General features: G+C 36.1%; 1 protein-coding gene across 4 annotated transcripts in view; it reads left to right on the forward strand.

Moving 5' to 3' along the window:
- Nucleotides 1-20,190, forward strand: part of KLHL2 (kelch like family member 2) — a 54,598-nt gene extending 34,408 nt beyond the window's left edge. For 3 of the 4 annotated variants that reach the window (XM_036381642.2, XM_036381641.2, XM_036381643.2), the window contains 10 exons: nt 6,801-6,910; nt 8,296-8,412; nt 9,415-9,564; nt 10,505-10,622; nt 11,256-11,453; nt 12,199-12,300; nt 13,626-13,754; nt 18,030-18,170; nt 18,318-18,461; nt 19,074-20,190. In XM_036381642.2, coding sequence (XP_036237535.1) covers nt 6,801-6,910; nt 8,296-8,412; nt 9,415-9,564; nt 10,505-10,622; nt 11,256-11,453; nt 12,199-12,300; nt 13,626-13,754; nt 18,030-18,170; nt 18,318-18,461; nt 19,074-19,102 — 1,238 coding nt within the window. In that variant the 3' untranslated portion in view covers nt 19,103-20,190. Of the gene's footprint in view, nt 1-6,800; nt 6,911-8,295; nt 8,413-9,414; nt 9,565-10,504; nt 10,623-11,255; nt 11,454-12,198; nt 12,301-13,625; nt 13,755-14,641; nt 17,276-18,029; nt 18,171-18,317; nt 18,462-19,073 lie in introns of those variants that run through there. The other variant, XM_054514539.1, reaches the window with a different exon arrangement.
- Nucleotides 20,191-20,391: the final 201 nt, after the last annotated feature.

Consider the following 20,391-nt stretch of genomic DNA (forward strand, 5'->3'; position numbering starts at 1 on the left):
CTGCATTTGATCTGAATGCCTTCAAGAGAAAGAAAATGTGCTGGCTGGCCCACAGTTATATTTAAGCTGAATGGGGCAGCATCTTCACAGACTATTCTAACTCTGCAGGGTCCAAGCCATTTCCAATGCAGAAAGAAGCTAGCTTTCTGTTTAAAATCTTGCAGCCTCACTTAGAGGAGGAAATCGGGAAAGAAGAATTAAAATCCTGACAACTACCATAAGTCAATGTAGGAATTACATGGGGGAAGAAAAAAGAAAAAGGCATTGAAAAGAGGGGTAGACCCTGCACTGCACCAGTGAAGAAGCAAGAAATGTAATGTTGGGTATTATGTAATCAACTTATCTTCTGAAAATCCTGCTCATCTAGCCAAAGACCTGAAATTTCTTACTCTAAAGGGTACCTATAGTCTCATCCACTTGAATCTTTCTCTCCAACTCTCCTATTTTCATGCTGGGTACTAACCTTATATTTCCTGTAACCAAACCACCTTCCATTTCCGTCAAATTCCCCCAAAAGCTTCCCTTATTGTCATCATATTCTTGGAGTACTGCTGGCCTGTATGACAAGCTGCCAGCTCAACTCCTACTGTGTATTTGCTGTGTCTGTGGGGTGGATTTTAAAGCAATGCACAGTCTGTTCTCACTCTTGAGATAAATATGCTGTGTGTAGTCAGAATGCATAGTCAGGTCCATTCTTTGCTCTGCCTTCTTCCTCCTAGCACTGTCAGGCTTAGATCAAGAGCAATAAAAAAAAGAGAATTAAAAATTAAATGTCCTGATAAGGCTGTAAAAAAAATATGTATGACTGCATTGCTTTTCATAACTTTCCTTAAATGTACAGTGACCAATTAGCATAATTAACAATTAGTACAGAGTTAAAATTGAATATTTTCCTGAAATAGAGCACTAAGTGCTTCAAATCAGGTTGAAATAATAGGCTTTTTATTGCCTTGAATAAATTTAGAGCTCAGAAAGGCAAGGACTTTGATGAATGCTTTCAATTGTCTTCATTCCTAGAAATGCTGATTTGTGGTATAGATTTTTTTAACTCACAGGAGATTATAGTATTTCTATCAAGAATGATTGATATATCAATTAAAAAATTCAAAAGCTTTTCAGGTTGTTTTTGAAAGTACAAGCTTTTGTAATGCCTACCTTACTCATGAAGTTGTGGTGTGCACATGACTGAATGACTTTGTGGTATTTCTATTTAGACATCTATGCAAAAGGTTTTAATTAAATCCTTTTGTCTTTGAGTAATACACTATTAAATCCAAAAAGCTATTACATTTTTTGAAATAGGAAGCAAGACATACACTTATTAGCTAGAGTTAATGTTCAGATATTTAATGTTTTTGGGAACACATTTTGATACAGCTGTTGCTTGAGTTTTAAATTATTTTTTCCAGCTTCTGTTCTGACTGGGCCTTAGTTATTTCTAAACTGAACCTCTAAACTACTTAAGTTACTTCTGAAGAATCTTTGTTCTGTTTAGTAGTTGAAGCTAATATTTGTATAGATTACTTTCTAGAAATAAAGATTCTAAGACCCTGGCAAGACCTTGAGTGCAGTATTGGTTAAATATGTTTTGAGAGCACAGGAATTATGTCTACCTGTTAGCTCTCCTTCCCTGGGTCACTTTGTTCAGGCATCCTTTGCTGTGCACAGCGAGTGTCTGCAAGCAGAGCACAGACAAGTGAAAAGAGGAGGGAAGCTATTTGTTGGTCCTAGTTGGGACATGCAAGATACTAGACTGAGCACCAGAATGCTCAGTACTCCTGATAAAAGGATCCAAGGAGGAAGTGTTGGCCTTCATTTCTCCTTGGAATTGGCTCATCATCAGTCTTGCTGAATTTCTGTCTGCTGAGTCCCTGATTTCATTTCATACAGTTCTATACCTTTTCAGGTCAATGTTTTTGCTCTTGAATTTTCAGGCTACTTACTGCCTTTATCTCAGCCATCATAGCTTCTTTTTTCCCCTGTTCTTATCTCAAATGGCTCTTTGTACTTTGTCACAGCTTTCTTACATATGAAAAAAAATTCTCAAAGTCTAAGCCAAAAATACATGGCTGTGCCATTTCAGAGTTAAGCTTTGTATCACAGGCAGCTTAATTCCCAGAGCACACATTTTGGGATTAAGGCTCCAGAAATTAGAATGAGTACAGAAAAGGATTATTAGATTGAAAAAGGTAGTGAAAATATTTTCCTGCCAGAGAAAATGAAAAGTATTTTGTTTTGTAACTTCTCCCAGTCTTTATTTTCTTACATTTGCTACTTTGGGTTTAGAAAAAAGAGGCAGCGAGATAGTTCTGCTAATAGACAATGATAATATAAAAACAAATGGGTGCCAATGGATCAGAAGTTATTAGAAAAGTGAAACTCTAGAACTTCCTTCCAGTGGGAATGAAAATACAACTTTCATTAAATTTGGAGCTTCATATTCCTGTGGTGGGTTGGTCCTTTGCAGCAGAGAGCAAGATCTCTAGGAGAGTCATTTATATGCACCTGTGATCTGAAAATAGTGGACAATTGATACAGGTTACTTGGAATGAGCTTCTGTTGCAATTTAACTTGGAGATGCCACATGTCCTCGTGATGTTCCAGCAAGCAGTCCTGCTCTGGGTCTTGTTACACTTGCACAGTCACAGACTGTGTACAGCTGAGGCCTCTTCTCCTTTTGTGAGGATTCCTAGGAAGAGTATGTGGCATCAGCACTGCTAGTCTGTCCTCAGTTTTGGTCTGGGATATGTCTTACGTAGTGTTAAAGGATGTTCACAAAATAACAACTTTTCCTGAGAAGGAGGTGCATTATATAGGTGTTGTAATGTTATGTACAACCTGAAGATAAATTGGTAAAACCTTTTAATGAGAACAGGTGTACCACCTTGGACTAGAGAGACCCCAGGTCAGTGCTTATGTCCTGACACATTTCTTAGTTTTAACCAAAGAATGATAAGGTATTTCACCCACTGCATACAGGCAGTGGGAGACCCGTGGCAGTGGCACAGTGAACCTTTTTGGCTTTTAGCACTGTGCTGAGATGTTAAAGATTCTTTTGTTAGGGAACCCTAGCGTGTTTTGTGATGCAGGGATTGCTGCATTGTATTTGGGATAACAGCATTCTTGATTCTGGTGCTCTTAGTCTGAAACTTGAGCCCTGGCAAGCCTTGGAAGCATGCATGTCTTCTGTGGACTGTTCTTGTGTACATCCATATGCCTGGCATGCAAAGGATGGAGTTGTCAGAATCATTCCTATGATTCTATTCTGAGTAGCAATGTCTGTTGCTATGCTGCTGTTGCCTTGGCTGTTGTGAATTTCATGATGTTCTTAAAAACAGTTTTTTAAGTATAAAATTTGCAAATAAATCAGCTTTTTTGGAAAAAAAATGTGATTCTGCAGTTTTAGCTTCTGCTGGTTCTCCAATTGGCAGAACTTGTGTCTATACCTCTGCAGCAAAGCTGGGGTTCCTGTTTGACCAGTGCCTTAAAATAGGCCAATAGCAAAGGCCTTTTGTCCCAAGCCAAAAAAATCTCAGTGTGACATTGTGAATTAATCCATAAATGTTTAAAGCATAAAATATCCTGGGCAGGTTTCAGATGTAGCTTTCCTTCCTATGTAATTGAAAAATATAAAGTTAATGCCACTATCTGTATAGCCAGACTTGTGTGCCTTTTGGATAGGTGTCGAGTGCTTTTTGCTGAATGTGCATGTGTAGCTCCAGACTCAACAACAAATACCAAAAAGTGGTAAATTTACAGCTCCTATTTTCTTTCTATGCTTTCCATGCTGGCATTGTTTATTGTACTTCCAGACATTTTTGTTACTAGCCTTTTCCTGTTGTTAAAGACTTCTTTTCATTTGTCCCACCCTACTGGCACAGGGCAGACAAGGACAGATCTTTAGCTATTCAGATAGAAACTGACTCAGTTGCAAAAATGTGAAAATCTGTTTTTCATATGCAATTGGAACAGATATTTTAGAATCATCCTAAAATTGATATTTTTTTTGTAAGTCAGAGATTAGTCTTGATAATAAAGAAGTAGGACTCTATTTGCTTAAGAAGTGGGAATTTAGAAGCCAAGCCTCTGCAGGTCCTAAGCCAGCTTGTTTTCAGGCTGCCAGACTCTAGAGCCAGCTGGCTTCAATTTCTGGGTAAAGAGGCAAGAAATGGGGCAGGATTCCAGTACAAATTTGTCAAAGTTGCATACTGTGTGGAAAATTCTGAGTTGGGAAAAAAAAATTATTTTGTTCTCTCATGGAAACTTCCATATGGGAAGTTCTCTCTTTGCTTCTCTAAGAGATGTTCATAAAGAAAGAAGTATGTTCTGTAACGCACTAAATAAAAACCAAGATAATGTGAGATTTTACAGGGGACGGTTACATGAAATATTTAATCATTTAAGCATAACGTTCATCATGTTTGATGTTAATATCTTCAGATTATCGAAGCTCTCAGGATGGGAACTGTAATATGAGATAATAAAAATCCTAACCCAGAAGGCAAAAAAATCCACACACCTCCAGTACTATTTTTCATCGTTATTGGGAAAAGAGGATACAAGTGTGATTTCTGGAAATTTTAGTACCGAGTCATGTTATTTCGAAGATGCTGATATCCTTCTCGCTAAAAGATGCAAAAAGTTTGAATTTCATAAGTGTGTTTTTTATATATAATGAAGCCTTCTGTCTTCAACACTTGAACCAGCATTACATAAATTGCCATTGGTGGATTTAATTGATTTTTACATTTCCTTATTATTTTTCCATTTTTAATTACATTAAATAATACACGTAGCTATAATTGCAACTGGCTTCTGCCAAATGTTATCTATCAATCAGTTATGATGGTCTGCTAGACACAAGGGATCTGATTCTTACAAGACAAGTTATTTCACCTTACCTCTTTTTTGATGACTAAAATTTATGTAGAAATCCCCTCTATTTCTCTTTTGTCCATAATTCATTCACCTGAGGATCTATAGCTGTAGATTGAATAGTTCGGTTTAGTGTTTCTCCTTTTTTCACTCCTTCTCTTGACCATGTGCCATGTTTTATGTTTTAAGAGGCTGACATCCAGTAAAACAGTTTTTGTTCAAGCACTGGGGTTTTTTTATTCTCTTCTATAGTTCTTATGTCTAGCATGAAAACTAGAGACAGCCTCATATTCATTCTATTACTTTGAAAATTCTCAACTTTCGCTTCTCCTGGTTTAGAGGGTGGATCTTCCTACTTAATGCTTAATCCTACTTAATTTAGACATAAATCTAAATAAACTTTTAAAAAGCAAGGCTTTTGTATGTGAGTCTATAAAATCAACCAGGTATTTCTGATTTATGAAATATATCCTGTTGGATGTGTTCCACTGTTGCATTGTCTTTCTCAAGAAAGGATGAACAGTGCTTCAGAACCTCAGATTTGTTTGAGATTTGGATGCATTTCTGCCTGCCTCCAAACTCAGCTTCTCAGTACAGTCAGGCATACTGGTTTGTGACACTGTCACCTAAAATTTGGAGTTTATTGTAAAGGTAATCTATACAAATTATCTTTCTCAATTTCTATTTGCAAACAATAAAACTCATCAGATACTTAGCTTGAGAAACTGCATATTTTTCTGAAAAGCAAACAGATACTAGAAGATTTGGAGAGTGGAAAAGTAATGGGGATGTTATAAAAATCAATAGTATTTATTTTCATCCTTTCTTTCCCATTGCCTGAAGTACTGCAGAAAATACTACCTGTCCATCATGAGAGAATGCTGCAGAATTAGAGGGTCTTGTACTGATGATCATTGCATTTAAAACAGCTGTTTTCTTGTACCCTGCAATGTTGAACTGAAGAATTAGACTTCTTGAGCTTAAGCATTTAGCATTCTTTAACTTTTTTAAACAACTTAGGCAACTTTCTCAAGTATGGAGTCTCAGTTACAGTAATACTAATACAGGAATTGAAAAGACTATAAAATGTTCTTTGGTTTGAGTATGTTTGCTGGCCTCTTTTTATTTATTCTAATTTTGAGACAGGTTCTTAAGTTCTTAGTAACAGTTGTCCCTTCTGACTTCTGTTAAGAATAGCAGAAGAAGGGGAGAAATAATTTTACTGAATGGAATGACTTTTTAAGCAAAATAATGCCATAAAAAGCAATTTTAAGGAAGGGAGGGGACAACTGAATAACTGAATGACAACTTGGAAACTCTAATTTTTTTCAGTTTTATTCAAGTTTAAAAGGTTTTAAAAAATTAGGTTTAAAAAAAAATTAGGAAAGTCTACAGACCTTCTGCACATTGCAGAGATTGCAATATGCAATATTTTATGACCTTGGACAAGCTCTGAGAGATGCACTAGGACTTGTTGTATGACATTGCTGGTTGGTTCTAAAGAATCAACCATTGTTCATGTCAAACTTCAAATTTAAAACATGTTTAAAACAACTCTTTATACATACAGATTATAAAGACTCTGGAGTGTTTTTTCTGTATTTTTGTGTACAAATTTAGTAAAATGAGACTTAGGTAATTCTCAAAGACAAGTATTCTGAGATGAAGCAAGCATCTGAAAATTGCTACAATACTTTTAGTATAATGTGCTTTAATATTTCAGTTAAGGAATATTTAAATATAAAAGCTATTTGTGAGACCAAGCTTTAACTTATAGAAGAGGTTTTAAGTCAATATATTACTTCTAGATAGAATAAAATAGCTTGCATATTCATTTTCCTCTGTTTTCCCCTTCTGTGTTGATGCTTGTTAAACATGTGGAGACCTGTTGCTGTATGTTAGTGTATTTCTTTTCCCCCAAACAGAACAGCACTTTTCTGATGTTGTGCTTAGTGAAGAATACCTCAATCTTGGTGTAGAGCAGGTGTGCAGTCTGATATCCAGTGACAAACTCACAATTGCCTCAGAGGAGAAGGTAAGACAATCTGTATCCCAGTATTCTTTTTATCCTTTCATGTGAAAGAGTGAGCTTGCTCCTTCTGATCTTGTGCCCTTTTTCAGATGTGTTCTGTGTTTCATTAGCGAAATTAGGCAGGTACTGTGCTCAAGTTTAAAGGATGCTTCCCAAAAGTGTTGTCAGTCTGATGTTGACAACTAGTCTCAACTCTTAAAAATCCTACAACTATATTAAATCACATTACCTTCTTTGGGAAAAAAACCCCAAAACCAAAACTACATTAAATGGAAATTCCTTCTCATCTTCAAGCAGAACAACCAGAACACGTGCTGAGTCATATCCACAGGAGTTTGGTTTACCAAGGAATAAATAATTTCAAATTTGAAGAGCTATTATATGCCATTTACTAACTTTAACATCAGCAGTCCCACAAAGGTATTAAAGCTCTGTGTGTATATGTGAGCTGTTTAACCTAACTGAACACATGTGGGTTGCACAGGAGATGACATGGCAGCTTGTTATTACCAAACCAGAGTTTAATGTGTGTTGGCTCACCTTTAGCCTAGATCTCAATCTTTTAAAGCTATTTTTGAAACACTGTGCTCTTCAGTGAGCCCAGGCTGTCTCTGTAAACCTCTAATGACTTTCAGGTTGTGGATGCATTAATTTTGAGATTTTTAAATTCAGTTATGATCTATTTGAATTTCTTTTTTCCGAGAAGTTTGTAGTTGTACTCAAATGAGGCTAAATTGTGTACAAAAGAGTGTTTGAATACTCATTTGTACAGTTAGGCAGTGTTTCACGTTTGAAACTTTGAATCTAAGAACTATCTGCTTAAACAGCAACTAGCAAAGCTATGTTGTTGTTCCTGTAATAGCCCAAAGGTCTGGATCTATCACCTAAATACATGTGATGCTGCTTTTGTAGAGTATAATTAAGGTTTTAATGCTCTAGTGAATGATGAGCTACTGTGCAATGCAGGCAAAACGAGGCTTAGGATCGCTTGTCCTGCTAAGATTCAATGATGATAGGTCATTTGAACGGGGATGTGGCAGGTCAGTTCTCCAAGAAAGGAAGAAAAGCATGAGGACTGTAATATTCCTGCTGCTGTGTTGTTTGTTTGCCTAGTTTTCAGTATCAGTGAAGTCACTGTGTGCATTTTGTCAATGTAGCACAGCTATCCTTGAAACACCAGTAGAGGAGTAGATATAAAAAGAGACCAGATAATGCACCTTCATAATTTTATAGTTGATAAATATGGAAATAATGGGACCTGTAACCACTGTCATCTGTTCTTACATTAGGAGTTTTAGAATAAGCAAAACTATTTTTGGAGGCACACTAATGTTTTCATGCTTATGAACCTGTAAGTCAAAGAACTAGATTTGTTTGTTTTCTGGAAGGTATTTGAAGCAGTGATAGCCTGGGTAAACCATGACAAAGATGTAAGGCAGGAGTTAATGGCACGTCTGATGGAGCATGTTCGGCTGCCTTTGCTTTCCCGGGAGTATTTAGTCCAGGTAAGCAAAAAGGAATACTAATTATTCTGCATGTGAATATTTCTGTTCGTTATTTTAATGCCAGATCAATAACTTTAAATTTCAACAACAGTGTCAATAGTATGTTAGTGATAGAAAAAGTAAACAAACAGCCACTACCACATACTCATGTGCACATCCACCCACTGAGGTGAGGGATTGCCACGTAGAGAATGACTTATGTAAGTAATTTATCTGTTTGGCTGAGTGCATGTCATACCACACCAGGAATCTGAACAACGTAATTTGCTGAGATCAGGTTAGGTTTCGTTTGTAATGCCATCTTTTGATCAAGGATTTGTTCCCATAAGTGAATTTTCCGCTTCAGAATTATATCTGTTGTTTAAGCTGATTAGGAATTAATGACAAAGGAAGCTTTCTATTACCTGGTTCAGATAAAATATTTTTTTTCAAATTTTATAAGCTCATTTGGATATTTTGGTGTCAGGCCAAATATTTAAGATTGACAATACGAGTTCAGTATTAACACTGCTTAGTAGGTATAAGTAGTTTGGTACGTATTTATTTTAAAAATTCTGGTTTTGTGATATAAATCTCCAATTTGTGTGGTTGTTTTGGGTGGGATTTGGGGTTTTTTTGTTGTTGTGTTCTGTTGTGGTTTTTCTTGTTGTGGGGTGGCGTACTAATTTGTTAAATTATTCTCTGCTACTTCCGCCTCAAAATATTCTGTACTGTCTGTATTTAAAAAATCAAGAAATGTGCCCAATTGTAAGAAAAGTGATTTACCTTGCCTATCACTGATTCTTCCACTTGCTAATTAACAATCAGCATATTTTAACTTTTTTTTTTTTAGTGACTACATATTTCCAACACAAATTTGTGTCCTACTGGTTAAATTACAATCTTAACAAGTAGATTAATCTGCATTTGTGTGATAGATCAGCTTTAATACACTTTGGACTCTGATTTCTGCTTTACTTCCTTAACATGCTCAGACCTTGTTAAACTTCTATTAATAAACAGAGAGTTGAAGAGGAAATACTGGTTAAGAACAGCAGTGCTTGCAAAGATTACCTCATTGAAGCTATGAAGTATCACTTGCTACCAACTGAGCAACGGGCATTGATGAAAAGCACACGGACAAAACTGAGAACACCTGCCAGCCTTCCAAAGGTAAGACCCCTGTTTTTCCAATGTATCTACTATTTCAAACTGCATTTTAAAAACTTTCATGAGAGCATGACTGTGTTTTGGGGTATTTGTGTAAAAAAATTGTATCAGAATTACTTATCATAAAAATGTAACAAGTGATTACCTTTACACTCCATGCTACTTATGACATAGATGTTTTAGCCTCCCACCTACACAGAGAATCACCACTACTTGCCCTCCCAGAAAACATTTTTTAGTAAGTGCTTCAGCTATTTTGAGAAATATACAATTATGGAGAAGTAAGCCTGTTTAAAAAACCAAAAATAAACAAAACAAACAAACAAAAAAATCAAAAAACCCCAAACCAAAACAAAGAATGTCTATGACTGAAGTTTCTGTGTTGAGATTTTTTATTTTATCTTTAGTTCATCTTAGCAAAAAACAAACATTAGATACTTTCTTCTTTACAATGAAGTAAAGTTTTCTCATAGTACTATTGTGAAAATGGTAATAATGGAATAGGAGATTCAATTCATTTTTCTTAGAAGAACAAGGTAAGGCTGTTACGTGATGGATGGTCACAGCTTCATTACACATCACAGATGGTGAATTCTCATACCTGAGATCATAAGAGGATGTGAAGATAAAGCAGGGTCTCCCTCTTTTGTCGGAGCTTTACCGAGATTCTGATTGCTTGCTGCTTTTCTACCCTTGGTATTTCCTCCAGACAAAATAACTACAAATTACATTTGTTTTAAAAAAACACCTAGCAATTAATTTGACCTGGTTGACAAGACTCAAATTTCTATAGGAGAGCCATTTATTTCTTGTACAATTATTACAGCCAATTATTTCTTGTACAGAAGCTTGCTTTATTTTTAAACATTCTTTTGATCTTTCAGGTGCTCTCATATATGCAGATAACTAACAGTTATTATTATTATTATTATCTCCCTGTTAGTTGATGATGGTAGTTGGGGGACAGGCTCCAAAGGCAATTCGCAGTGTTGAATGCTATGATTTTAAAGAAGAACGCTGGCATCAGGTTGCTGAATTGCCTTCCAGAAGATGTAGAGCAGGTAAGGAAGCCTAATTTTTTGTTGTGGTTGGTAATGCTTCAGGATTTAGGCATTGTATGTTCTCTGGAACACTACTTGAGATATTTATCTAAGAAGGGCTAAACCTTGACTTCACTGATCATTGAATTACTTGCTAATCTGGAACAATACAACTTTGATCAATTGTGCTTAATTTGAGCTTCAGTTTGCAATCTGTAGGATGAAATGCTTTATTACCTCCTACAGAAACAAGGGATAAATAAATTTAAATATTAATGCATTGTAATAAGGATTAATTTTGCTATTAAATACCCTAATCTCATTAAACTATATAAAGAATGTAAAACAGTGATAATCCACTACTGAAAACATGAACATGTGATCTTAAAGCAGCTGAGCAATTTAAGCAAGAAGAAATTCAGCAAGCATGGTATTCAGGAATGTGCACTATTAGGAAAAAGTGTTAGAAATTCTAGGGCTTAATCTGAATGAAGTGTGGTTCTAGGGGACTGTCAAAAGCACGACAAATGTAGTGAATACTGTAGTTTGTGTCAAGTATCTGCGTACTAGAACAGTACAGAACACAGTTACAGAATACAGTTAATTGGCAGAGAGACTGAAACACTCATCTTTCCTCCCATGTCCCTGCTCTAGGAATGGTGTACATGGGAGGCATGGTTTATGCTGTTGGTGGTTTCAATGGCTCTTTGAGAGTTCGTACAGTAGATTCCTACGATCCAGTGAAGGACCAGTGGACAAGTGTTGCTAACATGCAAGACAGGAGAAGCACACTGGGAGCAGCTGTATTAAATGGCCTTCTTTATGCTGTGGGAGGATTTGATGGGAGTACAGGTATGTTTGCCTGAGACACTTATGAATAGCTTTGACTACTCTTAACATTATTGTTTCAAATTTTAATGCCTCTTTTTGCTGGTACTTGTGGTGAAACCAAGCATGAGGGTAGCCTGGCATCTTGTGGTGTGGAATGTGCTTAAGTGGTCACATCCCCCTACCTGAAAAGTGGACTGTTTGCTCCTAAGTGTTCAGGCTTAAAGACTAGTGAACTTTTGGCAAGTTCCTTTCCAGTATTCCTTCTATAGTCAGAGTCCTTAACTTGTGGAAGATACGAGAGAAAAATTAGTCCTGTTTGCATAGGAAATTGATTTCTGCATTTTCATGTAGTGTAAATAAGATTATAAACAGCTTTTTCTGACCTGTGAGAAGGCTTTAGACATTCACTGTTCATTCTCTACTTAGATGCACTAAACAATTAGTGCAGAAGTGATCTTTTTGCTTAATAACTATTATAGAAGAATATGTAGGAGAAAGCATGTGTCTTAATTAAAAAGAAAGGAAATAAACCCAGGAAGAAGTTTTCACAGCTCCACAGAAGTTTTCAGTAATTTGCCCATTTTCAGACATAAAGTTGGGTTGACTGTAATTGCCTTCTAAAGGACAAAAAGGTTGTGCTTTTTGTTCAGTATTTAACAATCCTTAGAATGAAATAATTTGAGTTTTCAGATATGAAGAGTTTCCTGAAAACTAGACAGTATGTTGCACCTAGATTTATAGAGAAAATGTTATATTGTCTTCATAGGTTTGTCATCAGTCGAAGTTTACAACTTAAAGACTAACGAGTGGTTTCATGTAGCTCCAATGAACACAAGAAGAAGTAGTGTTGGTGTAGGTGTTGTTGGAGGTAAGTTGACAAATGATATAAAAAAGAACAGAGGGAAAGGCAATCATTTACCCTACTAGTTTTTCTTACTTCTGAAAACATACTTCAGATTTATGTTTTTGCTCAACCTTGTAATTGAAATGGTGTGAACAATATGTAATCATTCTGCTTGGGTTTCACTAGTTTTTAGCATAGTAGTTTTAAATTTTTTTCAGAGCTTCAGCTGTGGCTGAGGCTAACTGAGGAAAACCTTGCTAAGCTCTAGGTTATGTATGTCAGCGAAGCTGGAGAGCTGACGTGATGACCTTATCATTTGGTCTTTAGTGATGCAGCACTGCTGTATTGTCAGCTCTGTTATCTGTGGCTGACCTTGCTGGCTGCACGCTGGGGACAATCCCAAGGGCAGTGTCGGGAAAACTGCTGACTTTTCAGTCAGCTTTGTAGTGAATAGCCCAGATGTCACTTGCACAATGGAGGCCTGGCCTGGCTCTTGGATCTTAAAACAGTTATAGGGGTGGGTGTGTGCTTTAACTGCATAGGAACAACTGCTGTTTCCAATCTGAAAATGCAGACTGTATGAGTGATTTTCATTCTAAATTTCTGATATTCCTAGGAAGCCTATTTGTGAGCTTCCAGTATCAAAAATACTTGAAATAGCTTGATTTTGAGCAATGCCTAATTGTGGAGAGCTTTGTGGATAATTGGCTAGCTGAGAAAGGCCACTTTGATGTGATACCGTTGGATAAAGATAGGAGAAACTAGCTGGAGATTAAGTAATCAGTGTCCAATCACTGACAAGAGTCATGGTGACCTTTGCTGCAACATGAAGATGGAAGAGAAAATCTTTTGCCAGAAAATGAAGATAGCCTAGGTAGAATAGCTACAAGAATGTAAACATAGAAACAAAATAATCATTAGAGCATAGAAGTAGGTGTAGTTGATTTAAGTGTGCTTTAACCAATAATGAGCTCAGCTTTTGCAATATGTATAAACTTCATTAACACCAATATAAATATGTGTGAGTTATCAATAAACTCTGAGATTTGCTGTTCACGCATATTGTGTGCTACAATTCGACACCTAATAAACACCTTACCTTTGTATTTCAGCTAGGCAATTTAAAATCTTTTGACTTGCATTATTGTTGTTAGATACTGCGTGCCTATTACATCCTAAAAACGACAAGATCTGTGGCATGCTAACCTCAAGTGTTTACAGTGTAGAATCTCAGTAAGTGATTGACAGGTGCTGATTAGTAGCTAATTGGAGAGCAATGCCTTCCTCTTTGTGGTGTGGCAGTCCTGGCATGTCCATTAGCAGCTGGCAGACTCCTTTGGTCCCCCCAGGGAAGCTGTATGCTGTTGGTGGCTATGATGGAGCGTCACGGCAGTGCCTTAGTTCAGTGGAATGCTACGATGCCAATTCCAACGAGTGGAGCTACGTCGCAGAAATGAGCACCAGGCGGAGCGGAGCAGGTTAGTGGACAAGGATCAGCTGTCCTTGCAAAGATGAAAATTCGTGGGTTTAAAATGTATCTAAAACCATGAAAGGTAAGCTAAAGTCTGAATCTAATGGAATGTGCTAGTTCTAGATGCACAGCACAACTATTCCACTGAGTAATATTCAGTCTGTTAAGAGTAAATATCCCTCTTTTTTTTCATACTTTCATATTCCTCTTCTTCCCACAACTTCTGATGGTTTTTAACATACAGACTAATATTCATGGATTGTAATAATCACTGTCACCTCAATTCTTAAGTATCAAAATCTATACAGCAAGAATGAAAAAATGTCTTTTCTACAGGGATCTCTTTGCCAGTTAGGGCTGATTATTCTAACAGTGTTTTCAGGTTGACTTTACGTGTGAACTATGACTAGGTTTCCACCTCTTTGGAGGACTTGTTCTGCATTCTGATTCACTGCAGGAAATTTTGTCCTTGTTCATTCCTAAGTTTGTATTAATGGTTTCATCCTATTACTTCCACTTATGTACCCTTTATTTCACCTTCAGTAATTCTTCTCATCACCTGGTGTTTGCATCCCCTGTACATGTACAGCCTACTACATGTTATCCTTCCTTATCATTTAGCCAAGGTATATCCATTTATTTCTCTATAATCTTAAAAATCCCTTCTCTTTTTTTTTTTTTTTTTGTGGATTTCTTTTTTCCTTCTTGCAATTCTGAGTGTGTATATTCTCTTTAAAGACATCTTTAAAAGTGCCTATGGTATTCCACTTTTGTTTAGTGAAATGGTGCTTCCACAGCTCCAAATTGACTTTAGCATTTTCAGTATCTATTAATATTATGGACTTGAATCTCATTTACTGTTCACTGTCCTCTATTTGTCTTTTGGTATTTCAGGTTTTTTCAACTCGCAGAAGTTGTTTTATTTCTCTAGATGCGTTCCCATGGACTTTTTCAAGTCAAATTCCATGATATTATTTTCTACATTTATTTTTTAGTAGTTAAGTCACTTTTTTTGCCAAGTACTTAATGGTGGTTTTTAGCAACACCCTTCAAGTATCTACTGGTGATTGCAATAATGTGCTTCATAACGGGAAGAGATATTGCTACAAATAAATCTGAATGGACTTCTAGTATGCTCAGTATATGATTAATAATTACCCCAACTTCTCATCTTACTTTCCATTATTCTTTGTTAACTCTGAACAGTTTTTACCTATGTAATAATGTAATAATGTTTAACTTAAATTCAAATAATTTCAAAAGAAATCTATCAAAGTACTAAATTCGTTACTAAAATTAAGATAGTCTGTAATACTTCCATCATATCCTTACAAGATCAGCAACCTGATAACTCTTATTACTAGAAGTCACATTTCAATTGTATTTCTAAACTAAAACTTTGATGATAATGAAGGAAACATGATACACTATACCTCAAGAAAACACCGTTGCCTTGTGAAACTTCTAGTAACTCAGTCTGTGCTTCTTGGAAGTAAATTCTGGATTAAAAACTGGACAGAGTTGCAGTAAGGGTACTGGAAAATATTCCTGTCTAATATTGGCAAGTTTTGAGGAATATATTTATATAAAATGGGCAACTGACAAGAATAGTTTTAAAGACAAATAGTGTTGGTGGGTTGTGACAAAGTTTCATTTTGCAGTCTGCCTGCGCACACATTTTGCTTCAGCATTTGGGGTTTATTTTTTGATACTCTGTTTTTGCAAACTGTTGTTGTGCATGTAGCCTATTTATATAGTAGATGTTTTCAGATTTTTTTTAATGTTGAATTTCTTCTACAACTCTGAAATTTAGTTCCTTAAATATACTAACTACTGGGATCTTCCTACCCCTCTCCTCTCTTCCCTTGTCCCTGTGTTGCTGATTCAACTCTCTTCTGCCTTTTACCTGGTCCACAGATAAAAAAAATGGAGAGGAAAACTAAATGTAGACAGTTATTCCAGTTTCATATAATTGAGTAAAATTATCAACATTCTTCTGTGCCACTCTGTTAAATACATGAAAAAATTATATTTTTGCATGGCAGAGGAGTGGGTGGTAATGTGAAAATCGTGACTGTTGATTGAGCTTGGCTGTAGAGGCCAAATAGCCAAACCCATCAGAACTGTTTCAACTGGAAATCAGTCCTGGTGGTGTTATGGGGGCTAACTAAAGAAAATTTTGTTCCTGCATTCAACTTTTGGATGTCTGGTCATCTCAAAGAACTTAAGCTCATCTCTTCTGTTCCTACTGCTTCAGCTTCACTCAAAAGCAACTTTTCAGAGGTTAACCCTCAGTTACTCTTCTTTAGTACCCACTACTTCTCAGTTGATCAATACGGGGACAGATCTGTTTCCAGCAACATATTGGGAGGAGGAACTTCAGATCCAGATATAGGCCATTTGGGAGGGCTGAGAGATATAAGACAGGGTCCTGAAAATGGGCAGGAAAGAAAAATAACAAAGAAAGGAGAACTCAGAAGACGGCAACAAGAGGATACAGACGGAAGGAGCAAGAAATAAGGTAGGACCTGGAAACTGGGTGTGGGATTAAGGGAAAATGAAGCACCATGGAGGAAGGGAGGACATTATTAAAAATAAGGAGCTATGAAAGAAAAAAGTGGCAATGTGGCAGAGGGAAAGCTCTACACACTGAATAGGAAGGCCACTAACTCTTTTGAAGGCATGGGTGGGGGGATTTATGTCGCATCCCATATTTAAACTGAAAATATTAGCTCTCCTTCTGTAATGTTTAATTCTACAAAAGATGAATGTTGTACTTTCTAATAAAGTGTGATCAGAGTGGGAGAAAGAAAAGCTGTCATACTATACTGTGGCATGATAGCTAGAAATAATAGCAATAAAAGAGGAGTTAAATTAACTGGGAAGGATATGGGGAAATGCTAGTGGTGAATATCACTGGTAAAGCCCTAAATAGCATGATTTAAAAGTGTCCTATCAATAAGCTATTTTTCAGATTTACAGTACCAATTAGCTTCCATGTTTCCTTCCTCTCTTCTTTTAGTTATTAAAATCAGTCTCTTTAATAAGAAAATTTAGTCATTTCAGCAGGAGTAGTTTCTCTTCACATATAGAAATGGCTCTTAAAAACAAAATTAGTGATATGTTTTTAAAGATATTTCAGCTCATTATTAAGGTCTTGGGGTTCTCTTCTTTTTTTCCTTTTATTCTCCTTTTTTTTTTCTACTTCCAATATTTTTTTTCTTTGAGGGACTTACCTGATTTTTTGCATTCATATTCGTTGTTTCCCTTCAAAAAGATTTTAAGTGGTTCCATGGAATACTTTATGAGCTATATTTGCAAATCTGTATCTCTGCTTTGAGTTTCATAGTCTTAAATGTGGCATTTATTAAATTTCCCAGTATACTTTCATAGAAGTGCTTTTTTAGTTGTCTTTATGGTCCATCACTCAGAAATTTTAATACAAAAAAACCCCTACGTTTCTGGAATTTATTATGTTTTGGTTCTAATAATACATTATAAAGGGAGTAATAAATAAACAGGCCTTTCTTTCTGCTTCCCCCATTTCCATTTTTTCAATATGTGCAGCCCAAATAGCAGGTAGATAGATCTAGCTTTACTCACGCCTTCATTCCAAGCTCACAGTTTGATAAACTTTTGTTGTAAAGTAAAGGAGACCTTAGGATTAAAGGACACCCTTTAATATCCTTTTGGATATTTTGATAACTGAAGCTTGGTTGAAAGAAGCTTGGTGTTCTTCAAATCCCAGAGAAGGTACTCACTGCTAACTGTTTAATTCTGTTCTATCTGTTTACAAGGTATTCCAACACTTCAGTGGAAACATCCCTATTGTATAATGTCTATCCATTCAGCTTTTATCCTCTGTACTGCGCAGCTTTTACTTTCTAAAAGTTCACTTACACTTTATCATCCTGTCAGATTTCTGTTATCCTGGCTGAGCACATTGTCTCATTTACTGTCACTTCTAGTTAGTCCTAAATTTCAACAAGCCTCATTTTCCTGCACGTCATTTTTCATCCAAAATTTTCTAAATCTTCTGTTGCAGAACAGCTCTGGTCTTTGTATGCTGCAATATGGTAGATGGGCATGCAAGGCATTTTATCAGTGTCTTGCTGTAGTTACTGTCTCTCTGCTTTAATGCATCCTGACCCAAATGTTTTCTGAAATAGTTTCCAACATTGACTTAACGAAGGATTTATGTTAGCTGACATACTTGTTGTTTCTCCTTTGTATCGTTCAAATAATTCTCTGGTTAATTCTGCGTATTTTCATATGTTTGCAGGTGTTGGTGTGTTAAACAATTTATTGTATGCAGTAGGTGGTCATGATGGTCCTTTGGTAAGAAAAAGTGTGGAAGTGTTTGACCCCATTGCCAGTACCTGGAAGCAGGTTGCAGACATGAACATGTGCAGAAGGAATGCAGGTATGTGCAACAATGACTAAAATTGTTCCAATGTCAATTGTGAATGGCATGTAACTGGATTTCTGCTGCTTTCATTAAAAAACATGCTTTTGAGGGGGTGTAGAAGTCAATTATTAATTTTCATTCTGGTTTCCTGCCCTTTTTCAGGTGTTTGCGCTGTAAATGGTCTCTTGTATGTAGTTGGAGGAGATGACGGTTCCTGTAATTTATCAACAGTGGAGTATTATAATCCAACAACTGATAAATGGACAGTTGTGTCATCTTGTATGAGTACAGGAAGGAGCTATGCAGGTAAGGCATATAGATATTGTTAATGCACTTTTTAAAGTATAACATTTGATAAAGCATCCAAACAAAGTCTTGTCTAAGGTAAAATCTAAGATAAAAAAATGGACAGGAAGAATCTGATGGTACATTTTGAAAGATGACTTCAAATAATTACTCACTACAAGGAAGAAAAAAGGATTAAAGTGTAATCAAGAAGGATTTAGCTCATACGTGATGAGTCAGAAAGATGATTCTGGTATGACTAGTTTTTTTAACAAGAAATATGTGTCTCAATCTAAGGGGTCCAATTCAAAGTTCTTTGGGATTTGATATTTAGAAAATGAGCTGTTTCAGGAATCTTTTCCTTCAATAACTGCAGTTTTTTAAATGAGTTATTTAAGTGAATGTTAAGGATGTATTTCACTGATAACAAAATTAAATTTGAGTAGTCACAGAAACTTTCATAACTTGGCACTGATTCAGAGAGCTTTGTGTCAAAGAGAAATTAGGGAAAAATATGTGCATTGTTGCTGCTGCACAGTTAAACGGTATTTGCAATGTATTATATTAATTTTTTCTTGATTTTAAAAACAATACTGCCTAAAGATTTATCCATTTTTCTCTCCCTCCCTCGAGGTGTTACAGTTATTGACAAACCATTATGATCAGTAAAAGGATTTTCAACTTGATTATGCACTAGAAGCAGTCTTCAACAAGTGTATTTGAAGTGACTGAGTATCTAAGCACTTCTCTACTTGTAGCTGCATCTTGAGTCACAGTGGAAGATGTGACTGTCTACAATTACAGATGACAGATGATGAAGATTACTCTAGGTAGAAGCAATTTGTAGGATTATTCTGCAGTTGAGCAGAAGCTGATTGAACTTTTGAAGTCTGGTAGACCAATTTTTTTACTGCAAGGTCTTCAGAAAAAACCCAACACTTTCAAAAGGACCGGCTTCTGTCAGTCATGACTGAAAAACGGATTGTGAGTGAAGAATGGTGTGTATTCTGGTGAAAGTAAATTTTTGTCTTATTTTTTCCAGAGACTAATAAATATATTTAAGGAAATGAACTGTCAGTCTTCATTGTAGGTACTGAATCCCACCTCAGTAATTCAAACTGGCATGGGGTACATTTGTTTCCTTTTATAAAACTTTTGTTACGTAACTATACTACGTGCATATGTTTGTGTGAGCCTAAGTTGCTCTCTATTGAAACTCTTCAAAACCTGATTTTACTATTTATAATTTGGCACAGTACTTTGAATATGTCAGTACTATGTTGTAAAACAGAGATGTATTTTTTGATATGTAACAATGCTTAACACTAATTCCCGCTGAAGGAGATCAGAGACGGTTTGACACTTCTTGAGCAGGTGTAATTTCAGTATCTTTTTAATAAAAATGTTGTCTGTACTTACAAGGTTTTTTTTTTCCTGTTCAATTTTGGTCACGTTTAGATGTTACTTCTTTTTTACCTTTCTATCCAAAAGGTGATTTGGCATGAAAATAACCGAAAATTTATAGTGAATGTATGCAATTGCGTTGAACTTGCATGGTACAAAGGCCTCTTTATGCGTGTAATCTCAGCTTCTATTAGCAAATATCTGAATACACTGTATATGGCCATGCTTATACAGCAGCACATTTTTATTTGTTCTTGGATGGCCTCCTTTTAACATGACCAAAGCTACTGTCATATTTGAGACATTTTCTTCAAATAAAAGTTTGTACATTGTTTCCTAATGCCAACAGGTCGCTTAAAACTTGTGTTTCTCAATACAAGTCTCAAACCAAATAATCAGTGAAATAAACTGGGGTAGTGGGTCGGGTGGCAGGGAATGGAGAGAAGCTGGGGCTCTAAAGGTCTGAATGCCACTGAATTGTGAATTATTAAGGTTTAGAAGCCAGTCATGTGAACATCGCTGTTTTGCCACAGGTCAGTTTCTGGAA

Source organism: Molothrus ater, chromosome 4 (assembly GCF_012460135.2).
Source record: "Molothrus ater isolate BHLD 08-10-18 breed brown headed cowbird chromosome 4, BPBGC_Mater_1.1, whole genome shotgun sequence".
Lineage (NCBI taxonomy): Eukaryota > Metazoa > Chordata > Aves > Passeriformes > Icteridae > Molothrus > Molothrus ater.